Raw genomic sequence first — 14139 nt, 5'->3', positions numbered from 1 at the left:
TGTAAAAGTATACAACTTCCAAGCTCATGGAAGGAGGAAAATATGGGGGGAAAAAAAGGGGGGTGCCTGGGTGGCTCAGTCAGTTCTGGCTCAGGTCATGGTCCCAGGGTCCTGAGATCAAGCCACAAATTGGGCTCCCTGCTCAGTGGGAAGCCCGCTTCTCCCTCTCCCTCTACTGCTCCTTCTGCTTGTGCTTTCTCTCGCTCTCGTTCCTGCTCTCTGCCGAATAAATAAATAAAATTTTAAACAAAACAAGGCAACAACCCCAAACATGATTAGAAAGGACAAAAGAGAGGCGCCTGGGTGGCACAGCGGTTAAGCATCTGCCTTCGGCTCAGGGCGTGATCCCGGAGTTATGGTGATCGAGCCCCACATCAGGCTCCTCCGCTATGAGCCTGCTTCTTCCTCTCCCACTTCCCCTGCTTGTGTTCCCTCTCTTGCTGGCTGTCTCTATCTCTGTCGAATAAATAAATTAAAAAAAAAAAATCTTAAAAAAAAAAAAAAAAAGGACAAAAGAAGAAACAGAACCAGTAAGGACTAAATAAGATAACAAATACTCTTCATTAATTAAAGGGTTAAACGTAATGGGCTAAGTGGTCTAGGTAAAATATAAATATTGACAAACTGGATTTAAAAATCTCAACTATGGGGGCACTTGGGTGGCTCAGTCGTTAAGCGTCTGCCTTCAACTCAGGGCGTGATCCCAGGGACTGGGGACCGAGCCCTGCATCAGGCTTCGAGCCCCGCATCAGGCTCCCTGCTCCACTGGGAGCCTGCTTCTTCCTCCCCCACTCCCCCTGCTTGTGTTCCCTCTCTCGCTGGCTGTTTCTCTGTCAAATAAATAAATAAAATCTTTAAAAAATAAAATAAAATAAAAAACTATGTACTAATTAAGGAGATAAAGTTAAAAATAGAAAAAGATCATGTAAATCAAAGGTATGTCACTATATTAATACCAGATAAAGAATACTTTAAGGCAAAAAGCATTGTTAAAAATAAATAAAACAAAATATAAAGAAAACACAATAAGTCAATGAGTCAATTCATCAAAAAATATGAGAGTGTATTCACCTAATAATATAGCACTAAAATATATCAAACAAAATTAACAGAACACAGGGAGAAATAGATAATCTACAATCAAGGAAGATTTTAACCCACCACTCTCAGTAACAGAGAGAAAAGGCAGTCCAGAAAAAAATCTCAGAATAAAGAAGACCTGAACAAAATCTGACCAAATACAGTTTACCCTTGAACAACATGGGGATGCAGTTGGAAATCCATGCAGAACTTTTGACTCCTAGAAAACTTAACTACTAATAGCCTACTACTGACCATAAAGCCTTGGTAATAACATAAACAGTTGACTGACACATATTTTGTGTGTATTACATACTGTATTCTTACAATAAACTAAACCAGATAAATAAAAAATGTTATGAAGAAAATCTTAAGGAAAATACATTTACAAAACCGTACTGAAAAAAATCTGCCTGTAAGTAGACTCCTGCAGTTTAAACCCATGTTGTTCAAGGGTTAACTCTACAGAGAACAAGGCACACGACTACTGCAGAATATAAATTCCTTCCAATCACATATTAAACCCAATAATCAACCATGTGCTGGGTTGTAAATTAAGTCTCAGTGTATTTCAAAAGATAGAACCATGTATGTTCTCTGATCTCAATGAAGTAACAAGAAAATAATTAGAAAATCCGAATTTTGTAAATTACGAACTACACTTCTATCAATTAGTTAAAATATATTAAAATGGGAAGTAAAAAATAACATCAGAACTTGTGAAATTTGGCTAAAGCAATGCTTAACAAAAAATTTAGTTTTAAAAACATGTTACACGTCGGTGAGGATGTAGAGAAAAAGGAATCCTCTTGTGTTGCTGCTGGGAATGCAAACTGGTGCAGCCACTGTGGAAAACAGTGTGGAGGATCCTCAAAAAATTAAAAATAGAACTACCTTATCATCCAATAATCACACTACCAGGTATTTACCCAAAAAATACAAAAACACTAATTCAAAGGATTGCATGCACACCTATGTCTACAGCACCATTACTTATAATAACCAAGATACAGAAGCAGCTCGAGTGCCCACTGACAGATGAACGGACAGGGAAGATGTGGTGTATATATATATATAACGGAATATTATTCAGCCATGAGAAAGAATGAAATCTTGTCACTTGCAATGACATGGATGGAGCTAGAGTATAATGCTAAGTGAAACAAATCAGTCAGAGAAAGACAAATACATGATTTCACTCATATGGAATTTAAGAAACAAAACAAATGAGCAAAGGGCAAAAAAAAGAGAAAGAAACAAATTAAGAAAAAGACTCTTAACTACAGAGAACAAACTGATGGTTACCAGGAGAGGAGAGGTTTGCGGTAGGGCAGGGCCTGGGGAGGCAGGGGAGCATGGGTTAATGAGGTCTTGACAATTATACTTGTCCTGATGAGCACCAGGTAATATACGGAATTGTTGAATCACTCTATCATACACCTGAAAATAATATTAACACTGCATGTTAACTAACTAGAATTAAAATTAAAAAAAAAAAAAAAACAAAAAAATGCACGTATTAGGAAAAAACCCTGAAAAACCAAAAAACCAAATATCCATCTCAAGAAGTTAGGGAAAAAAACCCAGCAAATTAAAACCGAAGAAAGTAGATTTTAGTAACACAGAACAGAAAGTAATGAAAAGAGAAAAATTACTCATTTTGATTAGGTACTATTTACTTGTATTACCTCTGTATTATATTTCAAGTTAAAGTGCTTTTTTTGTAGGCTAGCTTTAATAACCTAACCCATTTACAACATCATTCTGAAAAAATTTTAAAACCTAGAAGCCCCTGAAAAACCACTTATTCATAAAGTGAGGATCCACATGAGGATTTAGGAACCATGGCAATGGAGAGATCCAAGACTGCTTTTTATTCCCAGAAATGTTCGTATGGCTTTCATAATCAGAAGACTGACTATCCCTTTAAATATACACACCTCTAATAACCATTAGATTTATCAACATGTACTTATGAGCTATTCACCTTTTTCTCTCTCTTCATCACTGGCCATAGCTTCCCAATCATCCAATCCAGCATCTTCAGTTTCTTCTTCCTCTTCTGTAAGTAAAAGTTTTTGTTAAAGACATAGAAATCATCTAGAAATAGGGGTTTGCTTTTAGAAAAAGTGGAAAATCATGCTGACATTAAAAATATTTTAATTATGCAAAAACATACAATTTTGTCATCTTTGGAACTATTTTCTCAATATAGCTACATGTTATAATTTAGTATTACCAACTGCTGCACAATTTCCTAGAATTTTTAATACACCAAATTAACCTTAAACCAGATTTCATATTTGACATACTTAAAATATTAGAAACTCAGACACTGAAATGTTCTGTTAGATTTTAAAAAGGGTAGATGACTACACTCAGTTCTTGAGGAAAAATGAAATTTCACAATAGTCCCCCCAACCTTATCTATGGTCTTGCTTTCTGCATTTTGTCACCCACAGTGAACTGCGGTCTTGAAAGCAAATGATCCTCCTTTCCTCCTCCTAACGTATGGTCAGGTCAGTGGAAATCTAACATTACATCACAGTGCCTACATCATTCATCTCACTTCATCTAGTCACATGGGTATTTATCATCTCACGTCGTCACAAGAACAATGAGTATAGTACAGTAAAATATTTTAAAAGAGAGAGACTACACTTAATAACGTATTATAGTATATTGTTCTAACTGTTCATATTATTACTTATTGCTGTTCATCTCTTTCTGTGCCTAATTTATAAGTTAAACTCTATCACAGTTATGTATGTATAGAAGAAAACAGAGTTCAGTACCATCTGCAGTTTTGGGCATCCACGGGGGGTCTCAAAACATATCCCCCACAAAATAAGACAGGATTACTTACTGTGTATCTTCATTTTGATCTTCCAAACTTTTATGTCATACCTAAGAATTTACTACTTATTTTATTGCTTTAACTACATACAAATACCACTTAAACCATAGTTGTAGGTATAAAGCTACACCTCTACACTCCAGTTGAAAATAAGGAAAGAATATCTGCTGACAATCCAAAAACATCCAGAAAGGTGTAATTTTGATTATTAAAGACTTAATATTCTCAACATTAATGACCCTTTTTACTGAAATCCAGTAAAGCAAAACTATTTCTCAAATCCAAGTGGGACAAGTGGTATTTGCTTCCCTGTAATAATTATTATTTGCCAACTAGTTTGGATCATCTTGACGAAGAGGAAATGAGTCAGGTACATGTACCCAAAACATCCTTCTAAATTAGCAATTCTTTCTACTACTACAAATGTCACCTAAAATAATGGACTGCCATTAAGCATATCAACCTGATTTTCCCAATGTCATCATGCTAAGCTGAGTTGTACCAGGTAAAAGATCCTTTTTATACTAAGAATAGGAGGGGAGAAAAAATTCTCCCCTATTTATTCCAACTTCAAACTTTAAACAGTGGAGATTCTCCTGATTTTGTTAACCATACATGTAGCTAGCCTCTGGCTCGCCTATCAGTATCTAGTGTAAGAATTAAAACAATGTTTATCTTAAAAAAATAAGCCAAAGACTTTCTCCAACCTCAAAACACGTACACACACACACAGAATGAATAAACTGAATCCTCTGTTTAGTAAATAGAAGCTGACCTCCAAGGAGGTTTTAAAATGCCAATTTTTACAGTACTCTTAAAAAGTTGTTGTTAAAATGCTTCCAAAGGATTAAATAAAGAACTTCAGGTCTTCCTGGCACCACCTAAGATTTCTGACCCATAAATGAAAACATCAGAAAAAAATCCAAAAAACTTCTGTTCTCTCTACATTTCACTGACACTACTAAAAACTGATTCAAGTCTCACTCCCACTTTTTTTTTTTTTTTAAGTGGAGCCCAGCTTGGATTTCAAACTCACTGGGGCTCGAACTCACAACTATGACATCAAGACCTGAGCCACGATTAAGAATCAGATACTCAACTGAATGAGCCTCCCGAGAGCCCTAAACTTTTTCAAAATGGAAATGGAAAGAAATGGTTTATTGAGAAAAGTATGAAGAATACCATCCTGCCAGATATTTGCTTGCCCCACATTAATGATGACTAAGACAAATTCTGACACATCAGTGCTATTTAACAGAAGCAATTTAGTCAGTGCTACTGGCCTGGTTCAACAGGAGGTGGTGTCTCTTCCTTTTCTGGAACTCCTTGTTCTACAGCTTCTACAGCAGCACTTAATTCTATTGGTTCAGATACTGAAAAAAGGGAAGAAACTAAGTTAACAATACTTTTTCAGTGCATAATTTCTGTTGGGACGCTCTGTTAAGTACTGAATAAAAACCAGTAGTACAAATCTAAATTCTTTAGCAAGTTTAGAAAATGTTTAAATACCATATATTTTACAGGAAACAGTCTGCTCAAGGAGCAATGTGAAATTACAAAAGGTTGAGAAGAAACAAAGAAAAATAAGAATGACAGTTAAGAACAGCTGTTTTTGGGAAGATCTAGGTTTTTCAAACAAAAGCACTTTTCCATTAGCCTGTCATTTAAATTAGTTGAGAATGATTAACAATAATAAGAAACAAGGTATAGGAAATAAGTTTCAGTATGTAATCCTGATTTGTGGTTTCTTTTTAAAAGACACTGCTTTGAAGTTTGTAAGAAAAAAGCAAACAAAATTGTTTCTAAATCACAGGTCACTTTGTATACAAACCTTCTTTGTTTTCTAGCTGCTGTAATGTTTTCTTCTTCTTTTTATCTTCATAAATTGGCCTTTTCTTTGGCAAAGAGTCTTTTGATGGCACTTCAACACCTTAAGGGACAAAAATTAAAAACTTTAGATTTATGTTATTTGTGTATCATCTACGAAATGCTACTTAACACGATAACATTTTAGGGAAGTCTGGGTGGCTCAGTTGGTTAAGCGTCTGCCTTCAGCTCAGGTCATGATCCCAGGGTCCTGGAACTGAATCCCACATCAGGCTCCTTGCTCAGCAGAGAGCCTGCTTCTCCCTTAGCCTGCTGCTCCCCCTGCTTGTGCTCTTGCTCTGACAAGCAAACAAATCAATCAATCAATCTTAAAAGAAAAAAAAAAAAGATAACATTTTGTTCACCTCAGAGATATATACATTCATGGAAAAACCTCTTTTCTATATAAGGCGTTTTAAAATTTACATAAACTAAAATACTACTTTCTTGGTGCCCAGTTCTGGGACTTTTGAGAAATATGTAGTTAGTAAACACAACGAAGATGCAGAACAATTCCATCACCCTGTGCTATTCTATGTAATCAAACCCTACTTATACCCTTAGCCCCTGGCAACCACTGATCTGTTCTCTGTCCCAAAAGATTTGTTTTTTTCCCCAAAATCTCACAGGAATGAAACCTCATAGTCTGGGCTGCTGTCATCATAACGGATTTTAGGGTCTTCCTCATTGTTATATGTACTAACCGTTGTGTGTACTAAAGCTTCATGTCTTTCTATTGCATTCCATTATTCTGTAGAGAACTAAAGGACATTTGAGTTTTTTCCAGTTTTTGACAATTATGAATAAAGCTGCTATGAACATATGTATACAGGTTTCTGTGTGAACATTTCTCTGGGGTAAATATTTTGGACTAGGAATGATGGGACATTAGATAAATATGTATTTAATTTTGTAAGAAGCTGCCAACTGTTTCCAAATTGACTGTATAGTTTTGCATTTCAACCAGTTAAGGTAGGTGAGTTCCAACTGTTCTGCATACTGCCAGAAAAAGGCAAGTTTTAAAAATTTATGTATTTCAAATAAGTATGTAGTGATATCTCACTGTGGTCTTAATTTGGATTTCCCTAATGACTAATGTTAAACATTTTTTTTCATTGTTTATAGTTCTGTTCAAATCTTTGGCCCATTTTTAAATAGGACTGTTGCTCTTCTTATTGTTGAATACGGAGTTAGCTTCACATATTGTGCATATTAATCCTTGTCAGATATGTGATCTTCAGCTATTGTCTTTGAATTCTCTCAGTGGTGTCTGCTGCAGCGCAAGTTTTTAACTGGACCGCCCCAAATACATTCCTTTTATGAATTACACTTTTTAAGTTAAACTAAGCACTAACACAAAGTCACAAAGATTTTCTACTATTCTTCCCCTAAAGTTTGGTAGTTGTACATTTTAGATCTGGATTTATGATCTTTTTGTTTTTACACAATGCATGAGATTTAGGACTGGGCTTTTGGTTTGTTTTTGCATCTAGACACCCAACTGTTTCAACATTAGTTGTTGCCAACACTGTATTTTACTTAAAAACTATCTTTTCCCCAAAACTGACCATATACAGACGATTCTACTGATCTGTCTTTATTGCTGCTTTTGCGATTATCACACTGTACTGATTACCACGGCTTTATAGGAAGTCTTGAAATCAGGTATTTTGAGTCCTCTAAGTATATTATTTCCAAAAATATTTTGGCCATTCTAACTCCTTTACCTTTTCATACATATTTTAGAAATAGCTTATAGATACTCACAAAATATCCTGCTGCAAGTTTGACTGAGACTGCACTGAATTTAGAGGTCATTTTGGAGAACTGATAATCAACAGTATCAAGTTTTCCAATTGTGAATGCAACATTTCTCCATTTACAAAAGTCTTTGATTATTTTCATGTTTTTATAGTTTTCAGCATATAGACCCCACAAATATTAGAATTATAATGAAGAATTTTTAATTTATTTGGGGGGTACTACTACAAATAATACTGTTTTGATTTTCAGCTGTTAATTACTAGCATATAGAAACACAATTGATATTTGCGTACTGGCCCTATCTATAACCTTGTTAATCTCACTTATTAGTTGTAGGATTTTGTGGGGGGTTTTTCAGTTTTAGATTCCATGGTATTTTCTATGTAGGCAGCTATCATCTGTGAATAGAGTTTTACTTTTTCAAATCTGTATGCCTTTTACTTTTTTTTTCCCCCAATTGCCCACACTAGGATGTTCCAGTACAACATGGAATGATTGTGGTTAAGAGTGGAAATCTTTGTCTTAATTACAATATTAAGATTTAGCATCTATAATTCACCATTAAGTGCAATGGTTGAATTTTTTTTTTGTAGATCTCTTTTAGTAAAGTAAGGAACTTTTCTATTTCGAGTTTGTGAAATTTTATCATACATGGATGCTGAATTCTGTCAGATGATTTTTCTGCATCCATGAGATGATCAAAGCACTCATGAAGAAATTGGGATGGGAGTAATTTGCCAATCTTCATAATGTTTTATGGAGTAGTTTGACTTGTACTTATGAGATTAGATGAAAATTATTATTATTTTTAAAGATTTTGAGAGAGAGAGCAAGCATGAGCAGGGGGAGGGGCAGAGGGAGAAGCAGACACCCCACTGAATTTTATACTGCATTGTTTTCTGCATTTTTTTCTTTCTGCTTACTTTGCTCTTCTATTCTAAGATGGGAAGCTTAGACTATTGATTTGACCTTTTTTTCCTGAAGCATTTATCACTACAAATTTCCCTCTAAGCATTGCTTTAGCTGCATCCCACAAACTTTGATATGTTGTGTGTTCCCTTTTTTCCCCCCCAAATTCAAGATACTTTTTTCAGTAAGACTTCCTTTTGGACCTGTGGGTTAGTAAGAAGTGTGTTTTGGGGCACCTGAGTGGCTCAGACGGTTAAGCGTCTGCCTCCGGCTCAGGATCAAGCCCCGCATCAGGCTCCCTCCTCAGTGGGTATCTGCTTCTCCCTCTGTCCCTCCCCCGCTCATGCTTGCGTTCGCCCTCTAATAAAATCTTTAAAAAAAATAATTTTCATCTAATCTCATAAGTACAAGTCAAACTACTCCATAAAACATTACTAAGATTGGCAAATTACTCCCATCCCAATTTCTTCATGACTGCTTTTAGCGTTCCAGATAGTCACCTGCCAAATCTGATATCTGGGTGCTAATTGTACTCATATTTGTTCTCTAATTTCATCTTCAAAAAACTATATCCCCAATTAAGAACAAAACTTTCTGAAATCTAAGTACTGTGTTTCTCTACATTTATTGCTCCTAGCTGAACACATAATGCATAATTAAGAGGTGGTCATACAGATCAGTTTAAATCTCAGCTCCATGACCTTGGGGGCAAGCTGCTAAAACTCAGAGTCTCTATTTCTTCACCTAAATGATGCGAATGAAAATACCTGTAAGATTTTTATGAGAAAATAGACAATGTCAAAGGTTTATGACAGCATCAGTTACATAATACACAATAAATGATACATATTACTGTAGTTATAGCATAAGCACCAAAATTACTGTCATATAAAAATCTGTGAAATACAAGAACAGGAAATTGAGAGGTCCTAATATATTCTTCTCAATGGAGCAGAAACACTATTTTAAATCATCTTATCTGTCAAAAACACAATCAATTGTATGTCCAGATTGTGGTCTCTAAACTAAAAGGAACCAAGGTTCCTTGGATAAACAGGTGATTCCAGATCTAGGACAGAAAATGTGCAAAATAAACCTTAGATAACTTGTGTTAGAAAGCAAGGAAGAGGTCTAAGAACACTGTAGTCATGTAGAAAAACTCACAGGGACCAACCTGAATGAGCTCCTACTGGCCAAAGATGGGACAATTTGAATATAAAAAAACATGAATGAGATAAAACCACATCAATTACATAAAACCCCATTAAAAGAAAATGATATACAACCAAAAAACAAAATTACACTCACTGATCACCTCTGGAAGTCATTAAGACACTATTATTCTGAAAATTAATAAAGGATAAGAATTAAGCATTTATCCTGGCTTTCTTGCATGAACTACATTTCAGGGAAAGCTCTTCTTTAAAGGAAGATTGTAGCTAATTATCACAACTCTGCAATGATCATCAGCGGATATTAAATTATTAGGCTGAATATTAAATTATTATTAGGAAAAGTCAGTGGAGTACTTGTATAATGGACAAAGCTGCCAATACCTAAACCCAATGATCAATACTGACATCACAGAAGTGAGACAACCAGATCACATGCCTTCTGACATGAGGCAATAAGAAGTACACAGTACCACTTGGAAGAAGCCAAACTGCTACATCTAAGAAAGTATAAGGGACAGAGAAGTATATTAGCCAACACCCAGGAAAATGCCATTAGGTAAATTGAGAATATGAGAAATTCTAAAGAATAATCCAGTATCTGCAAATGACAAAGAGCATGCCAAAAACAAGAATGGGTAGTGGTATCAGTGAGAGACAGACATAACCAAGTGCAATGTGTGGATCTGATCTGGATCCTGATTTGAACAAATCAACTATTAAAAACATTTTGGAGATAAGGGGAAAAATTAAACATGGAAAACCAGATGCTGTCAAGGAATTAATTTTGCTTTATGTAATAATACAAACTCTACTTAACATTAAAAAAAAAATCCTTACTTGTTAAGAGAAACATGCTAAAGCAAAATACAAGTAAAATAATATGGTGTTTAGAATTCACTTTACAGAAGTCATCTCCCAGAATAACAGAATAATCTAATTACCTTACCTATTCTTTACTTTCTTTCTTTTTTTTTTTTTTTAAAGTAAGCCCTATACCAAGTATGGGACTTGTAACTCATGATCCTGTGACCAAGCTGCATGTTCTACCAACTGAGCAAGCCAGGTATCCCTATTCTTTACATTATTATTTCACTTTTTCCACAGCATTGTCATAGGAATTTTCTGACTTAATTCAATTCTGCTTTTGACCATTACAGACCTGTAACTGTATGACAGAAGCTTCTAGATTGTTCAGTTAATTAAAAATACTACTTACCCTGAGCTTGTAGGAGTTTAAGGGTAGCTTCAGCTCTGGCTCTGGCTTCTCTCTGGGATTTAGTTAAAAGTTTCCCTTCTTTTTTTAGGCGTTCTTTTCTTTCTTTCTCTTTTTGCTTCTTCCTTTCTCTCTTTTCTTGTTCTAGTCTTTCCTGCATAAGAGTACATAAATAGGACAAAAATTGTACTGGCCTAATTATAAAATTTAAATGTAAAGAACCCAAACTCAAATATAAAGCTCTTGAGATAACAGGCAAAGTATTATACTAGGAATACCCAAATGAAAATATTTTAACGGTTAAACATAGTAAGTATTAATTAATATTACATGAAAGTAGACTGAGTATTGGCAAGGATACATAACCAATTTCTGCAACTGAGGAAATAAAGGTAGGATTTTCGGTATTGCTTCATCTTTTTTATATCAGAAAATAACATAACTAAATTACCATACAACTATGACATTTTTAGAATTAGAAGGTTAAAGATATCTTACAGAGCAGAGACTTTTAAGTTCAACTTCATGAAAACATACCTCTTCTTTACGCTTAGCTTCTAACTCTTCAAGCCGCTTTATGCGTTCCTCCTCTTCTCTCTTCTGTCGTTCCTCTTCTTCTTTAAGCTTAGCCAGAGCTTCTTGCATGGCTTTTACTGTGGCTTTGCTAGGTCCTTTTTTCTTCTCTTTCTCTTTTTCTTCCTTTTCTCCTTTCTTTTTCTTTTTATCTTTTTTCTTTTTGTCTCCTTCATTGTCATCTACCAAAAAAGAATAGAGGCAGTGTTTTTTAAAAAGTTGTTTCCTTAAGCAGTGATAAACAAACCCCAGAATTCAAGGACCATATTGGGCCAAGACTGATGCCAGCAGCAGGGTAAGGTATCTAGCCCTATCAAGGGGGTACCCAGAATAGCTCAAAACCACCCAGCTTCCTCCTTAGAAGCCTACAATACTGGTGCTGCTCTAAATTTCCTGGGCGATCCAAGAAGACAGGGGGATCCTAACAGCAGGAAGCAGATAATACTGTACCTAATGTATCTCTTAATCCATGGTATCTGAATTCCTGCCTCCATTCTGTAGCTAGTTTCACCTCTATAAGATGGGGATGATAGGAATGACGCCTACCTTAAGGGGATATTAGGAGGACAAAACAAAAAACATAATCACATTTCAAGAGGTCTACAGCATTAAAGTTTATGAAGCTACTTTTGTGGTGTTACTCCTCAAAGATGTCCAGATAATAAAAATTTGGTTAAAAAAGATAGGTCAGTTTTTCCATTAAAAGCTTTCTAGTCTTAAAAAAAAAAAAAAAAAAGCTACATGAATCATTTGATCTTTATTCTTCTTCTGAAGGAGAATTTTAGCTAGAAAATTTATTTTTTGTTAATTGGTTCTGGCACAAAAACTTGGCTCACTGCTGCTTAAAAGATGTTAATTTTAGCATGTTTTTACTTTTCTATTTCATAAATTGAATTGGGTTTTTAAAAAAAGGAAAGTATTTACAAAAATAAAGTTTTTTTAAATAGGAAAGAACTGTTATTATCTGACACAGATATCAAAAGGAATAAATTTATCATTAGACAACTTCCAGTCTTTATCAGCAGCAAAACTGTTTTCACAGTGAAATTCTTTAAAAATTCTAGTCTCTACACAAACCATTTTAAAGATATTTTATACTTTATATTTAACAATGAAAGTCAAAAGTACTTAGATATAATTTTTACAAGTCCTCTTCTTACAACTTAAGTTCCTGTATAACCAGGAGCAAAAACCAATATGATTTTGGGGCAAAACTTAGACTTATCAATCTAAGCCTTCAGCCCGTTCCTTGATAATATTACCAACCTTCGGCAGCTGTGGGAGTCTCTCCTTTCTCTTCAGAGATAGGGACTGCTCCAATATCAAGGGTCACTTTGGATTTTACGGCTTCTTCTTCAGATTTCTTTTGAGATTGTTTACTCTGATCCCTTTTCCCAGTCTCTAGCTCTTCTTTTTCTTTCAGCTTCCGCAGTTTTGCTTTTTCTTCATCTCGCTTTTTTCTTTCGCGTTCTTTCTTTTCTGCCTTCTTTTGGGCCACTGTCTTAATTTTGAAGGAGGAGTCGTCATCTTCATTCCCACTCTCCACATTAGGACCTGGCTTATTTTTTTGATTTTTTTTCTGTCCTTTTCTAGACTGCAAAAATTCATCTGATTCATCACCACTTTCACCTGAAGAATTTACTCTGGAACGCTCTTTAACTCTTTTACTGTTATCCTCATCTTCTTCTGACCCATCCGCCTTTTTATTTGATTTCTGAGCTTTCCCTTTAGCTTTTTTAGAAAGTTTATTAAAGTCATCAGCATCATCATCACTCCCAGAGTCCATTTCCACTTTTGGCTTTGCAGTCTTTTTTGATTTTGAATCTTTATCTTCCCATTCTTCACTATCATTATCATCAAAACTTTGTTTTTTGCCTTTCTGTCCTTTCTTTTTTTTATCTTGTTTTGTGGTGGATTCTTCTTCATTATTTTCTGTTGGCTAAAAAATTTTCATTGTTAAAAATTTTAACAGTTACTTTTTTAAAAAACAGATTCCTCAATCATGTATTTTACTAAGTACACACAGAAAAAGTTCTCAAAATAACTTCAAAATAAGGTCCTTTTTATAAGATTATAAAACTAAGTACTAGGAGCTAGCCTAGGCCTCAAGCACATTTCACATTCACTGTAAATTTCAGAATCCAGGTGCTCTGAAGCAAGTACCAATCATCAGTTCACATTCACTACCTTCTCAAATGGCATACAGAGCCCATGGGGAAATTGAAAGAAAAAATATGCCTATCACTTTCCCATTACTCTGAGGCTATCCAAATTCAAAGAATGAAAAAGAAAGAACACAGAAACTGGAGATGGGAAATGTTCTATCTCCAAATATACCAATTTTATGAATAGGCAACATACCACAAAATACCTTTAAATTCCCAAATAAAATGTTTTTATATCTGTGAAACGTTTTAAAACACATTATTTCTTTCCTAAAAATTGTTTTCCCTCTTTGGCATCTGAATTTATAGAAATGTTTAACTAACATATTCACACTGTTCAAAAGCCTCCAAAAGCAGCTCCCCGAAACTGGCACTAGGACACAGAACAGGTAACAATGGTCTGTTTTTCACCTTTACTGCAGCACTTTCTCTGTCAGCTTTGATGCCTTGAGCTTCCCAAGACAATTCTTCCAGTTCTTTCAGGATATCGTCTTCACTAGAAAAGGATTAAAATATATTCTGAGGCACTGAATTAGC

At 34.9% G+C, this 14139-nt stretch overlaps 1 protein-coding gene across 2 annotated transcripts in view; it reads right to left on the bottom strand.

Annotated features, from left to right (window-relative positions):
• The window catches only part of EIF5B (eukaryotic translation initiation factor 5B), an 86040-nt gene that overhangs the window by 34853 nt on the left and 37048 nt on the right, over positions 1 to 14139 (bottom strand). For both annotated transcript variants that reach the window (XM_040623573.1, XM_040623574.1), the window contains exons 3-9: positions 14014 to 14098; positions 12704 to 13376; positions 11402 to 11619; positions 10868 to 11018; positions 5769 to 5867; positions 5221 to 5310; positions 3068 to 3142 (exon numbers count right to left, since the gene is read on the bottom strand). In XM_040623573.1, coding sequence (XP_040479507.1) covers positions 3068 to 3142; positions 5221 to 5310; positions 5769 to 5867; positions 10868 to 11018; positions 11402 to 11619; positions 12704 to 13376; positions 14014 to 14098 — 1391 coding nt within the window. The remainder of the gene's footprint in view (positions 1 to 3067; positions 3143 to 5220; positions 5311 to 5768; positions 5868 to 10867; positions 11019 to 11401; positions 11620 to 12703; positions 13377 to 14013; positions 14099 to 14139) is intronic.

The sequence above is a fragment of the Ursus maritimus genome, unplaced genomic scaffold, assembly GCF_017311325.1.
Source record: "Ursus maritimus isolate PB19 unplaced genomic scaffold, ASM1731132v1 scaffold_6, whole genome shotgun sequence".
NCBI classification, from domain to species: Eukaryota; Metazoa; Chordata; class Mammalia; order Carnivora; family Ursidae; genus Ursus; species Ursus maritimus.
Note: the sequence above shows the minus strand (reverse complement) of the source record. Positions and strands in the feature narration are given on the sequence as shown.